The following is a 16,092-nucleotide window of genomic DNA, read 5'->3' on the forward strand; positions in this document are numbered from 1 at the left end:
ATAAGACCACAGTACTGGATGTCCGCCAATATTAAATAACTGTACATGAATTGTGCCACAAGTGTTTTTTTTTTTTTTTGTTTTTTAATGAGCATTCAGGCTCCAATGATATATTTACTTCTACTTTTATTTCATGTTTAGCTTCATGTATTTTTACCTAGGTAATATTTTACTGCATACGGCCAAAGAAACCATAGGGGCTTCCCCACCACAGGAATCTATCCGGGTAGCTTGAGTTCCCAGTGTCCCCACCGCAAAATACTACCAGGGTATGGATTCCCCTTGGAGTACTTAGTTCCTCCTGATGGGTAAGGTCTTACTACAGCTACCAGGAACTCTTTGAGGGGGTGGGCTTTGCTGAAGAACGCTGATTGGTTGACAGACCTCTGTAGCCTCCATTACTGGATGCAGCGTTACGCAAGGCTCGAAATAAGAGGATTAAAAGACATTAGAAAGTAAAACTTTGAAACACCGATCTTAACGTTTTCCCACTGAGCTGTGGTTTGTGGACAAGGAGCAGGCTGGACAAACATGGCGGAATCAGTTCATGAACTGGTCCGATCCTTTCTCAGTTCAGTTGAGCTCAGCCGCAAGTGTGTGCCACACTAGAAACTCCCTGCAAAAGGCGCCACTCGCAGGGCGGTGACGGCAGCTGAGCGTGGAGGGGCCGCCGACGAGGCGGCACACTTTGTGGGCCTCTCAGTCTCGCTGCGCAGTGGCCACGATGGTCTGTTAAAATGTATTTACCTGAAACCAGTCCATGGTGCAAAAAAGATTGGTGACCACTGTCCTAGAGAATTCTGCCAAATCAGCTGACACACGGTCCCATACTGTAAGTCTTTTAAGTTTGCCCAGTGAGGTCAGTGACCAACCAACCAACAACCTCTGGTACTCCTTTAAGAACCAGACCAAAGTCGTTATGTGCACCCCCTGTTAATAAAATACATTAATCCTCATACAGTATACAATTGGTCTTTCTCATTCAACTGACACTTGCCTGCGTTCTCAGGCTCTTCAGTGCCTCTCCAGCTTGGTCTGCCTGTGGCTGTACCTCCTCAGTACAGCGTGCTCAAGGAAGTGAGCATGGAGGCAGTGAGGGCTCGGCTACGCCTCCTTTATCACTTCTCTGACCTCATGTACTCATCTTGGAGACTTCTCAACCTCAGTCCCAACAACCAGGTAGGCATTCAAAAGAACATGCACAGACACACACACACACACTCATCAAACATTCATGCATATGCCAATTTTATTTTTTTTTTAAATCTTTGACCACCATTCAATTGAATTTCCCATGACGACACAGTGGCCGACTGATTAGAGCGTCAGCCTCACAGTTCTGAGGTTCAATCCCCGGCCCCGCCTGTGTGGAGTTTGCATGTTCTCCCCGTGCCTGCGTGGGTTTTCTCCGGGCACTCCGGTTTCCTCCCACATCCCAAAAACATGTATTATTTGGAGACTCTAAATTGCCCGTAGGTGTGAATGTGAGTGTGAATGGTTGTTTGTTTGTATGTGCCCTGGGATTGGCTGGCAACCAGTTCAGGTTGTACCCCGCCTCCTGCCCGATGATAGCTGGGATAGGTTCCAGCACGCCCGCGACCCTATTGAGGAGAAGCGACTCAGAAGATGGATGGATGGATGAATTTCCCATCTGTTGTCCAGCTGCCATTCTCTGAAAAATAACATTAAATGTCTTAACCCTTTCCCTCCAGTTTAGTATTAGTAGCACATAATAATGTTTTGATAATTAGGATGTCTACTTTGCAGAGCTGCACCTCCCGCTACAACGCAGGTACCTGGGGCATTGTTCAGGGTCGGTTAAGACCCTTGTTAGCCCCAAGAGTGTACACTCTACCCATGGTACGCTCTATTGGCAAAACCATGGTGCAAGGCAAGAACTACGGTCCCCAGATCACTGTCAAACGAATCTCCACAAGGTCAGTACCTTTCAACTCAGCTTATTGCATTTTTGCTCATTATTAAATTCTTTCTCCGTCTTTGACTGTTTTCAGAGGACGGAAATGTAAACCCATTTTCGTGCAGATTGCCCGTCAAGTTGTAAAACTGAATGCTTCAGACCTTCGTCTTCCCTCAAGAGCCTGGAAGGTGAAGCTGGTGGGGGAGGGAGCTGATGACGCAGGGGGGGTGTTTGATGATACTATCACAGAGATGTGTCAGGTATGGACGAATCATCGGTCTCTTGTTACTTGGTGATTGGTAGTTCTGTTACTCTCGTTGGTCTGACAATTTGTTCATAGGAGTTGGAGACCGGTGTGGTAGACCTGCTCATCCCATCCCCCAATGCCACTGCAGAGGTTGGCTACAACAGAGACAGGTGAGGCAAGCAATAGAGCCTGACTCGTGGGATTTTTGGGGCCACTACTACTGTTTGGGGCCAAAAACAATTGATGTATGAGCCGATATATGAATTACGAACATTCATATACATAGGATAGTTACATTAACAAATTCTTATAATACCCAAAATACGATTCAAGACAAAGAAGCAGAACACTACTAATTTGCAAAAACATCTTAGCAATATCCATTAGTCATATATGCTAGCTATTGAAGTTGCAGCCATGGGGTATTTGCAGACAGCTCAAAAAGCAAACAAAAAATGAAACCAAAAGTTGATTACAAACAAATTTAGAAATAATCAAAACACGTCACATTACTAGACTTCAAGGAACTAGTTAATGGTGAGAACATTGGCATTGGCACTTTTTGCATTGTTCTGGACTTAGATGAATTGATGTCGGCAGAAAAGATTCCCCCCAAAATCGAGTCTGTAATAATTTTAAGGCTTGGGTTCTGATTAAATATTTTATTTTCAGCCAGATTTTGGCCCACCCACATTTTGAACACGTCAGCCTGTCACAGCCTGAATGTAGATGGCAGAAGACGACGATGTTTCCTCATTGAACTTTTATGTATTCTGCGATGTAATTGTTGCCTATTTTGAAAGTCTGGAGGTATTTTTCTTTAGACAACAATGATTGAAAATAGTGATTGTGAGACATGTTGGAAGACTGAAAAGAAAAAAAAATCGACCGTTGAATTGCCTCCATGAGGAATGATAGCCACGTCATCCCACAAAGTAATTTTTGCAGATTCATTTCAGCATACATCAGCTTAATTTCATATTGATTACATCACAAACGCATCCCTATTTATGCCCATGTACAGCTCTGAAAATATCAGAACAGTCGGCCCGGTATTCATGATTTTATTGACGCGTTTCCATGTCAGCCACTTTGATCATCACGCACGAGGAATTGCTTTGCAGATTCTTTTCCGCATATATACAGTGGGTACGGAAAGTATTCAGTATTTCACTCTTGATATTGCACCCATTTGCTAAAATGATTTTTTCCCCCTATTAATGTACACACAGCACCCCATATTGACAGAAAAAAAATAGAATTGTTGAGTTTTTTGCAGATTTATTAAAAAAGAAAAAACAGAATCACACATTCATAAGTATTCAGACCCGTTGCTCAGTATTTAGTAGAAGCACCCTTTTGAGCTAATGCAGCCATGAGTCTTTTTGGGAATGATGCAACAAGTTTTTCACACCTGGATTTGGGCATCCTCTTCCATTCCTCGTAGATCCTCTCCAGTTCTGTCAGGTTGGATGGTGAACGTTGGTGGACAGCCATTTTCAGGTCTCTCCAGAGATGCTCAATTGGGTTTAAGTCAGGGCTCTGGTTGGGCCATTCAAGAACAGTCATGGAGTTGTTCTGAAGCCACTGCTTTATTTTAGCTGTGTGCTTAGGGTCATTGTCTCATTGCCAAAAAGTTCTATCTTGGTCTCATCAGACCAGAGAATCTTATTTCTCACCATCTTGGAGTTCTTCAGGGTTTTTTTTTTTTTTTAAATTTTTTAAGCAAACTCCATGCGGGCTTTCATTTGTCTTGCCCTGAGGAGAGGCTTCCGTCGGGCCACTCTGCCGTAAAGCCCCGACTGGTGGAGGGCTACAGTGATGGTTGACTTTCTAGAACTTTCCGCCATCTCCTGACTGCATCTCTGGAGCTCAGCCACATTGATCTTTGGGTTCTCTCTCACCAAGGGTCTTCTCCCCCGATTGCTCAGTTGGGCCAGACGGCCAGCTCTAGGAAGGGTTCTGGTCGTCCCAAACGTCTTCCATTTAAGGATTATGGAGGCCGCTGTGCTCTTAGGAACCTTAAGTGCAGCAGAATATTTATTTTTTTGTAACCTTGGCCAGATCTGTGCCTTGCCACAATTCTGTCAGTATGGGGTGCTGTGTGTACATTAATGAGGAAAAAATATTTTGGCAAATGGCTGCAATATAACAAAGAGTGAAAAATTTAACGGGGTCTGAATATTTTCCATACCCACTGTACATGGCTTTCGTCACCTCTATTTTGTATTAACTACATCACAAAAGCCTCTAAGATGTCCCAATATAATTCCTATAGATCACAAAGCATTTCTCTAGGTGAGAGAGACGCAGACTTTGGCTGGCTGTCGTAAGGTCGGATGACGAGGGCATCTCTGGCCAAAGCATTACGTTGCTTTATGTCCCAAACACACTTGCTGATCTTCACCAAAATTTACGAGTAAATCCCTATTCATGCCCACTTACACCTCTGAAAATATAAGAACAACGGTATTTACGATTTTGTGGAGCAAAACCTTTTCCTCTCCGTGGATGTTCATTTGCATGAGGCTTGCAAGGATGTGGCTCTCGGTATCATTTGAATGATGACACCCTAATAAATTATTTTCAATATATTTTCAAATTTTTTCAATATGTTACATTAGCAATTGTCGATTTAACATAATTTGGGGTTAAATAGCTGTTTTTTTATGTGATAATTATATACACGAGGCTCTCGAATTACCGGTCGATCTACGTTCCTACCCTCACCTATGGTCACGAGCTGTGGGTCGTGACCGAAAGAACAAGATCCCGGATACAAGCTGCCGAAATAAGTTTCCTTCGCAGGGTGTTCGGGCTTAGAGATAGGGTGAGAAGCTCGGTCATTCGGGAGGATCTCAGAGTGGAGCCGCTGCTCCTCCACATCGAGAGGAGCCAGATGAGGTGCCTTGGCACGTCCCACCGGGAGCAGACCCCGGGGACGACCCAGGACACACTGGAGAGACTATGTCTCTCGGCTGGCCTGGGAACGCCTCGGGATCCCCTCGGAAGAGCTGGAGGAAGTGCCTGGGGAGAGGGAAGTCTGGACGTCCCTGCTAAAGCTACTACCCCCGCGACCTGACCTCGGATAAGCCGTAGAAAATGGGTGGATGGATGGAGGCTTTATACGATCACGATTTTTGTGGCCGATCACCGATCAGCGAGTTTCAAAAAACGATAACCGATCACGAGATGGAGCAATGTGTCTATTTAAATGACTTGTTCATTTACTGTATATACTTGTGTACTTAATTGCTCAAAAAATTATATTTACAATAAATAATGTGTCTTTGTTCATCTATTGATGCCAGTGGGGCATAGTGACAGACAGAACAAATTAATGGTCTTCTATTAGATGGCAGGAAGTACATACAGTAATTAATGTATCCACTTTTTGTGACATTTTTGTTTTGTTTGTGGGTGTGCCATGAGATTTTTCAATTGTAAAATATGTGCCTTGGCTCCATAAAGGTTGGAAATCACTGCTCTAGTCAGATCATGTATTCGAATCAGTCGGGTCAAACCAACATTACAGCATGACAGAAATAATGGGTGCTAACTTACTGTAATTAAATTACTTTACACACACCAAAACTTTAGAGCATGGTTCGACAGAACATCTGCATGTTCACTTACAACCATTACTGCTAGCACTAGCTTGCTAGGCAACATAACGTTTTGTTGTCTGCTTGCGAGTGGTACCGTATTAAAAGTAGATGAACATACCTCAAGCAAGTCTTAAACGAACGTCCTCTCCCGAGCACCGGTAAGCACCAACACGTTTTTCCCCATTTTCTTCTTATAAACACACGGCGCGATCCACTATTGTTGTCGTCGCCATGGTAACGAGTGTATCCGGTCGCCTTTTAGTTGACAAGATGAAGCCAGTGATCGTAAAAAACGGGATGCGGTGGTATGGGAATACAATATTTGATTGCAGTAGTCTGACATAGTGCATTCGTGAAAGACCAAATTTGTCTAGTAGTCTGATGCGGGCGTTGTGTTGTCTGTCTCACACTGCCGACATGTTTTTTTTTTTTTTTAAATAACTTTATTGGTGGTCAGCTATTTACAGTACTACGTCAAAAGACACGCAACAAGGCTAAAAATAAACTAGCTTTTGGATTCAAATATACTGTACACGACGGCACCGTGGAGTAAATGTCTTTTGTGGAGCCGATCAATGACGTTATTGATTGGATCGGCGAATTATGACATCAAAGCCGATCAGCATAAAATGCTAATTATTGGCCGATACCGATCAGACCGAGCACATCGGTGTAAAGTCTAATATACAGTATTACTGCAATATGCAGTGCTGTGAAAAAGTATTGGCCCCCTTCTCAAATTCTTATATTTTTGCATTGTTCATACAACCCCAATTCCAATGAAGGTGAGACATTGTGTTAAACATAAATAAAAACAAAATACAATGATTTGCAAATCATGTTCAACCTATATTTAATTGAATACACTACAAAGACAAGATATTTAATGTTCAAACTGATCAACGTTATTCTTTTTAGCAAATAATCATTAACTTCTAATTTTATGGCTGCAACACGTTCCAAAAAAGCTGGGACAGGGTCATGTTTACCACTGTGTGACATCACCTTTTCTTTTAACAACATTCTATAAACGTTTGGGAACTGAGGCCACTAATTGTTGAAGCTTTGTTGGTGGAATTCTTTCACATTCTTGCTTGATGTCCAGTTTCAGCTGTTCAACAGTCGGGGGTCTCCGTTGTCGTATTTTACGCTTCATAATGCGCCACACATTTTCAATGGGAGACAGGTCTGGACTGCACGTAGGCCAGTCTAGTACTAGCACTCTTTTACTACGAAGCCACGCTGTTGTAACACGTGCAGAATGTGGTTTAGCATTGTCTTGCTGAAATAAGCAGGGACGTCCATGAAAAAGACGTTGCTTGGATGGCAGCATATTTTTCTCCAAAACCTGTATGTACCTTTCAGCATTAATGGTGCCTTCACAGATGTGTGAGTTACCCATGCCATTGGCACTAACACAGCACCATACCATCACAGATGCTGGCTTTTGAACTTTGCGTCCGTAACAGTCCGGATGGTTCTTTTTCTCTTTGGCCTGGAGGACACGACGTCCACAATTTCCAAAAACAATTTGAAATGTGGACTCATCGGACCACAGAACACTTTTCTACTTTGCATCAGTCCATTTTAGATTAGCTCGGGCCCAGAGAAGCCGGCGGCGTTTCTGGGTGTTGTTGATATATGGCTTTTGCTTTGCATAGTAGTTTCAAGTTTCACTTACGGATGTAGTGCCGAACTGTATTTACCAACATTGGTTTTCTGAAGTGTTCCTGAGCCCATGTGGTGAAATCCTTCACACATTGATGTCGGTTTGTGATGCAGTGCCGCCTAGGGATCGAAGGTCACGGGCATTTATTGTTGGTTTTCGGCCTTGCCGCTTACATGCAGTGATTTCTCCAGATTCTCTGAACCTTTGGATGATATTATGGATCATAGATGTTAATGATTATTTGCTAACAACAAGTTTGAACATTAAATATCTTCTTTGTAGTGTATTCAATTAAATATGTTTAACATGATTTGCAAATCATTGTATTCTGTTTTTATTTATGTTTAACACAACGTCCCAACTTCATTGGAATTGGGGTTGTAGTTCAAGATGAGCCTTTATGTTCTTTTTGGTCATCAGTGGTTTTCGCCTTGGAACTCTGCCATGGATGCCATTTTTGCCCATTTTTCCTGAGTTCCTTTGTGGCCTCCTGGATGATTCATTGCGGTTCTCTTTGTTGCGGTTCTGGGAAGGTTCACCACTGTTCTACGTTTTCTCCATGAGGATAATGGTTCTCCCTATTGTTCGCTGGAATCCTAATGCTTTAGAAATGGCTTTTTTAACCCTTTCCAGACTGATGTCACTTACTTTATTTCTCGACTGTTCTGAAATTTCTTTGGATCGTATCATTTTGTTGCAGCTTTTGTCCAACTTGATTTTGTCAGGACAGACACTTTGAATTTTTTGATTTAACAGGTCTGGAGGTAATCAGGCTTAGGTGTGATCAGTGAAAATTAACCAAAAATTTTGATTATCCACAATTAATTCATTATTCAACAAGGGGGGTAATTATTCTTAACCGTAATTTCTTGTGTGTCATGCGCATTTTTTCCCCCCAACAATTGTCAAAAGTCAATAGTACGCATTATGTGTAGGTATAGGGGAAAATGAAAAAAAAAAACTTTTAACATTTTATAAATGTATGCCGCCATCTAGACGTTATGAAAAAGGTGTAACCTACATTTTTATTCAAATATGACAGGGGTACTTATGACTTCATATATGTACAGTTATAAGTTTACATACCCTGGCAGAATTTGTGAAATATTGTTTTTTTAAATACGACTGATGACTGAACAACAACCATCATTAATTTCTTTATGGTTATGTTTTGTTTAATGATAATGCTTTTCTGAAATGCTTGACAGTTTAATTTGAATCCCATTAAAATAAAATTAAATGTGTTTCACCTGGCCCTTCATGTTTTCTTTAAAGAATTGTACCCATCATACAATTTCTGCCTGGGTAATCAAACATATGAGCACAACTGTGTTTACTAAATACAAATTGGGCTGTGAATTTCAAAATAAGAGCAAGTAAATAAAATTACGTGTTCAAATAAAGTGCTTAACTTCAGAATAATTTTTTGAAAAAACTAGCAAAATACAGATCATACTTTGTTTTAATCATATGGGTAGAAGCAAAATCATGCATTGTAAAAATGCATTCTAATGGGTCGAAGGGTTTTGCAGAATTTTTAGGTCAGCTTTGGGGCTGCGTATTTATACATATGTGCGCATTATACACGAGAAATTACGGTATTAGGTTTCGGGGTCCATTACTTTTTCACAGAGGGCCAGGTAACTTTGAATATATATTTTTTTCCCTTAATAAAAGAAATCACCATTTAAAAACAGCATTTTAAGTTCACTTGGGTTATTCTGATAGTTATATTTATTTGATGATATTTAGTGGGGAAACTATGCAAAAATAAAAGAATATGAGAAGGGGTACAATACTTTTTCACAACACTGTCAGGTATACCAACTTTCGAAACTGAAGCAAGCTGACTTTTGTTTTTTTGTTTTTTTATTTCATGCAAGGTTTTCACTTTGGAGGTGAGGGGATTCCACTCGACAGCTATGATATATAAAATCTGAGTTAATACTGTCACTTTATAGTATAGCACATTCCTTTGTCCACACCAGCTATGCAATGCCTCCGGTCGTGTTTTTTTTTTTTTCTTTCCCCCCCTCCACAAAAGTTGTCATTTTGGAAGTGTGGGGTAGGGGGAGGGGTTCAACCCGGTAGCGGCAATCTGTAAAATATGACGAATTACTGCCACTTTATAGTATAGTACATTCCCTATTTCACACCGACGATGCAGTGACTTTGGTCTCCGCTTCTGCCACTGACGTCACAAGAGATGGGGGCCGTGTCGATTTTGGCAATGAATAGGGGGCGTTCCAAAGGCAATTGCTCCAAATTGTATTGATATTATTGGAAATGACTGCCAGTTTCATTTTCTTGAGCAAAAAAATACATCAAATCATAATGAAATATGGACCATTAAGACCCATACCTCCTTTGATACAAGGGATTAAATTTGATTTTAACAGTGTAGCTGCTTTCAAAACATGCAGTAAATGCACTAGTTGGAACCTTCTCAAATTTATTTTCGTGAAGGTACTAACTTGTGAATTAATAGGCTGCGCTAAATTTTGCATGACAGTATTATCGTTGACATACTGTATAGGCCTATTGATGGTGGACATGGGAGTTAGGTGAGAGGACATGACAGTTCAAATTTTAATACAATTTAGTTTTACAAAGTCACAAATATCATGCTCATGGGGCACATTATCTAAAACCAAAATACTCAGTATTCAAAGTCTTAAAATAGTCCATCAATTTGGATACCACTTGTCCTGTCAAGGGTCATCAGGAAGCTGCATCTATCCCAGCTGACTGTGGGCGGGAGGTAGGATACACGTTTTTAGAATCCAGGAGGAAACCGTAGTACCCAGAGAACACCCGTAAAAGTACAGGAGGAACATGCAAATTACTCAGTGAAAGGCCAAAAGCAAGATCTGAACACAAAACTTTCTTGAACACAATTCCCCAAGAAAATAACATTTAATTAAAATGGTTTAAGTATGTTTTGGATTACTGGGTGAATAATTGACACGAGAACATTATTTCAACACTGTTTTTTCCTAAGGTTCCTCCTCAACCCATCTTCCTGCTTGGATGAGCACATGCTCCAGTTTAAATTTCTTGGCATCCTGATGGGTGTAGCCATTCGTACTAAGAAGCCCCTGGACCTTCACCTGGCACCTCTGGTGTGGAAACAGCTGTGCTGTATCCCCCTGCTCCTTGAAGATCTGGAGGAAGTGGACCTCCTTTACGTGCAGACGCTGAAAAGCATTCTTCACATCGAAGACGGCAGCATTACTGAGGACAATTTCCACGAGGTGGGTTCATGTGGGGAAATGTTTTCTTAGCCAGTCTGTCTCTATGCGCGTTATCTCAGTGAATTGAAACAGATAAACAACACTCACAGTTGCTACTAGTTTTGTTTTTAAAGTGTGGAATCAAATAATTAGGTTTACACACCACTCTCAACCTAGTTCCTGTTGCATCCTTCCCTCACTCATTCACATTCATTAATGATGAAGCAACTCAAGACATACACCTTTTTCTCCACAACCATTCCATCACTCAAATGGACTGTCTCAAACAGAAAATCACAAGCCCATCCTAAAGCCCTGATTCCACCCCAAACAAATGACGTGAAACCCTTCCCTGTAACAGTTTCTGTGTTGACTTAACAGCACGTGATATATAACATTTGTAAGTACACTAATTTGATTTTGTTTTTTATTATTTTATCCTATGTTTGGGTTTACTTTCCAATCTGTATTTATTCTTTCACAAACCCGCATGCAAGCACTGGCACACATTTACTTCTTTCTTGTGGTTCTCTGTGTTTATATTTAAAATTAGAATTATGTAGAGTGGAACCTCGACGCAGATATAACTGATGTCGGATAAAACGGACCGTCGGTACTGAACAATGTGTCCAAAAATACTTTCTATTTGTCAATTATACTGCTGTTGACAAGGTCTGTTAGTTCAGAAATTGGCCACTGTTGTTTACTGGCTCTGTGGTGCCATGCTGGGAGAGAATGGGACTGAAGTATTTCCAGGTCACTTCAGTCCCATTCACTTCAGTCCCATGGCACCACAGAGCCACTGGCTCTATGGTGCCATGCTGGGAGAGAATGGGACTGAAGTATTTCCAGGTCACTTCAGTCCCATTCACAAAAGCCATATATCAACAACACCCAGAAACGCCGCCGGCTTCTCTGGGCCCGAGCTCATCTAAGATGGACTGATGCAAAGTAGAAAAGTGTTCTGTGGTCCGATGAGTCCACATTTCAAACTGTTTTTGGAAATTGTGGACGTCGTGTCCTCCGGGCCAAAGAGGAAAAGAACCATCCTAACTGTTATGGACGCAAAGTTCAAAAGCCAGCATCTGTGATGGTATGGTGCTGTGTTCGTGCCAATGGTATGGGTAACTTACAGATCTGTGAAGGCACCATTAATGCTGAAAGGTACATACGGGTTTTGGAGAAACAAATGCTGCCATCCAAGCAACGTTTTTTTCATGGACGCCCCTGCTTATTTCAGCAAGACAATTCCAAACCACATTCTGCACGTGTTACAACAGCGTGGCTTCGTAGTAAAAGAGTGTGGGTACTAGACTGGCCTGAGAATATAGGCTCGTCGGATGAGAGCAAAATTTAACTTTTTGAATTCCATAATGCACACCACGTGTGGAGGAGAAATGGCACTGCACATCACCCTAAAAACACCATACCAGCAGTTCATGGACATGTCAGCAGGATTATGATCCAAAACATGCTACCAAGGAAACTCTCAATTGGTTTCAAAGGAAAAAAATAAAGCTGCTAGAATGGCCCAGCCAATCACCTGACTTGAAATCAATTAAAAATATATGGAAAGAACTGAAACTCAAGGTCCATAAAAGAAGCCCATGGAACCTTCAAGATTTGAAGACTGCTTGTGTGAAACAATGGGCCAAATCACACCAGAGCGATGCATGCGACTAGTTTCTCCATACAGAAGGCGTCTTTAAGCTGTCATTGCAAAGGCTTTGTACAAAGTATTAAATAAATACCAGTGGGCGTGTGCAATACTTTTCCCCTCTGCCATTTCACATTATTACATAACTTAATTTATGATCTTATTTGTTCTAATTTCTTTGTATGTATGGATTACTTGGGTTGTTCCCAACATATTCAGGTCAATAGCCCCTTTAGAAATATATTTGAGAAAAATGGTGACGTGTTAAATCCTTATTTCAGCCGGTGTGTGTGTAGTTGTATATTCATTTGTTTTGGATTCATGATGGGTCATGTCTTTTATTCAACTGTGTTTTGTTTTTTTATGAAAAGGACCTTTACTTTTGAATATTCCAGTATTATCACGTGGCCTGACCAGCCTCAATAAATGGACCTCTGACACATTGAAAATGATTTGTGGCCCTTTGTGGTGTTTGAGATGCCCTGATCCAAGTGCTGAAGTCACAGGAAAGAGTTTTGCCATATCACTTATGACAAAAGGCCTTTCAACTTGATATAAAATGAGTTATGAGCTTTGTCCCACGACGAATTAAACTCACAGGATACAACTCTCAGTCGCAACAAAAAATTGGGTTTTGTTTTCCTTTCAGATGATTCCTCTAGATTCCTTTGTCGGGCAGAGTGCAGATGGTAAGATGGTGCCCATCATCCCAGGAGGAAACAGCATCCCTCTCACTTTCTCCAACAGAAAAGAATATGTGGAAAGAGCTATTGAGTACCGCCTACATGAAATTAATCGCCAGGTAATGCTCACTTGGATACTAAGCCTGTACTTTCACATATGACAAGGAACGAGTGTCAGGAAAATGTTTTCAACCCCTAATGAAGTGAAAACCCCCTCTCCTGTCAGGTGGCCGCTGTGCGTGAAGGTATGTCATGGATCGTGCCGGTGCCGCTGCTGTCCCTGCTGACGGCCAAGCAGCTGGAGCAGATGGTGTGCGGAATGCCCAAGATCTGCTGCGATGTGCTGAAGAAGGTGGTGCGTTACCGAGAGGTGGACGAGCAGCACTCCCTGGTGCAGTGGTTCTGGCAGACTCTGGAAGAGTTCTCCAACGAGGAGCGAGTGCTCTTTATGCGCTTTGTGTCCGGACGCTCGAGGCTGCCCGCCAACACAGCCGACATCTCTCAGAGGTTTCAGATCATGAAAGTGGACAGAGTGAGTCAGTGACATTTATTAGCAGGATATTTGTATTCTATTTCTTAGCGGGTCAGTTCTGGTTACAAGTGTGCTGTACTATTACCGAATACTTGAGTTTGTCAATATCCTTGATATCCAGTCCTCACTGATAAGACAATTCAGCACACTAGTAGACCGACTGTGCCTTTCTATTACCATTTTTTTCACTACTAGTGAGGACTAGTGAGTATATTAATACATTAGTTTCCTGAACTGGATAGCAAGGATATTGAATAAATAATAATATATTTCAATGGAGCAGATTTTTACCAGCATTCCTTTGTAAGGAGAAACAGCTAGAAATGACTAATACAGTAATTCCTCGTTTATCGTGGAGGTTACTTTCCACATACACCCCGCAATAGACAAAGTTAGTGAAGTAGCGACAAATTATTTATTGTATTTATCGCTGGGGCAGCAGCTTAAGCAGGGAAACTCAGACTTCCCTCTCATCATCCACTTCGTCCAGTTCTTCTGGGGGGGATCCCCAGGGGTTCCCAGGCCAGCCGAGAGTCATAGTCTCTCCAGCGTGTCCTGGGTCGACCCTGGCGCCTCCTCCCAGAGGGACGTGCCAAGAACACCGCACCAAGGAGGCGTCCAGGTGGCAGCCTAACCAGATGCCCGAGTCACCTCACCTCAACTCTGAGCCCCACATGGATGACCGAGCTTCTCACCCTCTAAGGGAGAGCCCAGACACCGTGCGGAGGAACGGCCACTCATATCCACGATCTTGTTCTTTCGCTCACGACACAAAGCTCATGACCATAGGTGAGGGCAGGGAATGTAGATCAACCGGTAAATCGAGAGCTTTGCCTTTCGGCTCTGCTCCTTTTTCACCACAACAGACTGATACAGTCTGCATCACTAAAGAGGATGCACCAATCCGTCTGTCGATCTCCCGCTCCATTCGTCCCTCACTCGTGAACAAGACCCCGACATACTTGAACTTCTCCACTTGGGGTGGAGTGCTCTCCACCCTTTTACGACTGAGGACCTTATCCTTGAATTTCCAGGAGGAGATTTTCATTCCGGCCACTTCACGCTCGGCTGTGAGCCGTTTCAGTGAGAGTTGGAGATCATGGCTTGATGAAGCCATCAGAACGACATCATCTAAAAGAAACAGCGATGAGAAATTCTTTCCATAAACGTAATGAACAGGTCAATGACAAAGCGCAGCCTTGGCGGAGTTCAACTCTCACTGGAAACAAATCCGACTTACTGCTGGCAGTGCAGAACAAACTGACACCGGTCGTACAGGGACCGAGCAGCCAGTATCAGGGAGTCCGGTACCCCATACTCCCGGTGCACCCCTCACAGGACTTCCCGAGGGACACGGTCGAACACCTTCTCCAAGTCCACAAAACAGATGTAGACTGGTGGGGCGAACTCCCATGCACCCTCAAGGACTGTTCCACGGCCAGGACGAAAACCACACTGCTCCTCTTGAATCTGAGATTCGACTTCCTCGCGGACTTTCCTCTCCAGAACCCCTGTGTAGACCTTAACAGGGAGGCTGAGGAGTGTGATTCCCCTGTAGTTGGAACACACCCTGCGGTCTCCCTTCTGAAAAAGGGGGACCACCACCGTGGTCTGCCAACAGACACAATACGTTTGGGTCTGCCAGGTCTTACCGGCATCTTCTCCCATCATCGGAGCCAACTCAACACCAGGTGGTGATCAGTTGACAGCGCCGCCCTTCTCTCCACCTGAGTTTCAAAGACATGCGGCCGCAAGTCCGATGACCACAAAGTAGATCATCGAACTGCAGCCTCGTGTGTCCTGGTGCCAAGTGCACATGTGGACACCCTTAAGTCTGTACATGGTGTTCGTTATGGACAATTCATGACGAGCACAGAAGTCCAATAACAGAACACCACTCGGGCTCTGGTTGGGGGGGAGGGGGTATTCCTCACAATCACGCCCCTCCAGGTCTCACTGTCATTGCCCAGAGGGCAGTCCTTAGCGGGAGCACTCTCCAGCACCCCCTCCAAGGGGTGGCTACTCTGAACTGCTCTTTGGTGCATAGGCACAAACAACACTCAGGACCCATCCCCCCACCCGAAGGCGGAGGGAGGTTATCTACTACATAATGAACTGAGGTTCATTATGTAGTATTTGTATACATTTTTAAGTTTCATATATGCAATTCAATGTCAATGAGTGATGCTTCAGAGAGGTGCATGTATTCTACTTGTTCACTTAAGGTCACCATCCACACACTTTAGGTGTAAATGGGCAGTTTCCTGAAAGCATTAGGCACTGTGCTCCACAGTGATGTTCCTGACCCACAAAATTAGGAATTCAAAAAATTAGCATACTGTGACGAAATCACCATTTACTTGAGTTTTTGTAGAAAAAAAGAGAAATTATGGTCACATGAAATCAATCAAAATATGGTACTTTCAAAACGATGTGTTAATCTTCAATACTCGGTTGTGAATCCCTTTGCTTTAATCACTCGATGCGTCTCGATGCGCCGTGGCATTGAGGCAATCAGCCTGTGGTATTGCCTGGAAATTATGGA

General features: G+C 42.8%; 1 protein-coding gene across 15 annotated transcripts in view; it reads left to right on the top strand.

Moving 5' to 3' along the window:
* herc1 (HECT and RLD domain containing E3 ubiquitin protein ligase family member 1) overlaps positions 1 to 16,092 on the top strand; it is a 198,312-nt gene that overhangs the window by 175,773 nt on the left and 6,447 nt on the right. For 14 of the 15 annotated variants that reach the window (XM_061766248.1, XM_061766249.1, XM_061766257.1 and 11 more), the window contains 7 exons: positions 1,010 to 1,179; positions 1,768 to 1,937; positions 2,013 to 2,178; positions 2,259 to 2,335; positions 10,444 to 10,696; positions 12,982 to 13,134; positions 13,242 to 13,547. In XM_061766248.1, the coding sequence (XP_061622232.1) occupies positions 1,010 to 1,179; positions 1,768 to 1,937; positions 2,013 to 2,178; positions 2,259 to 2,335; positions 10,444 to 10,696; positions 12,982 to 13,134; positions 13,242 to 13,547 (1,295 nt within the window). The remainder of the gene's footprint in view (positions 1 to 1,009; positions 1,180 to 1,767; positions 1,938 to 2,012; positions 2,179 to 2,258; positions 2,336 to 10,443; positions 10,697 to 12,981; positions 13,135 to 13,241; positions 13,548 to 16,092) is intronic. The other variant, XM_061766250.1, reaches the window with a different exon arrangement.

This window comes from Phyllopteryx taeniolatus, chromosome 2 (assembly GCF_024500385.1).
Source record: "Phyllopteryx taeniolatus isolate TA_2022b chromosome 2, UOR_Ptae_1.2, whole genome shotgun sequence".
NCBI lineage: Eukaryota > Metazoa > Chordata > Actinopteri > Syngnathiformes > Syngnathidae > Phyllopteryx > Phyllopteryx taeniolatus.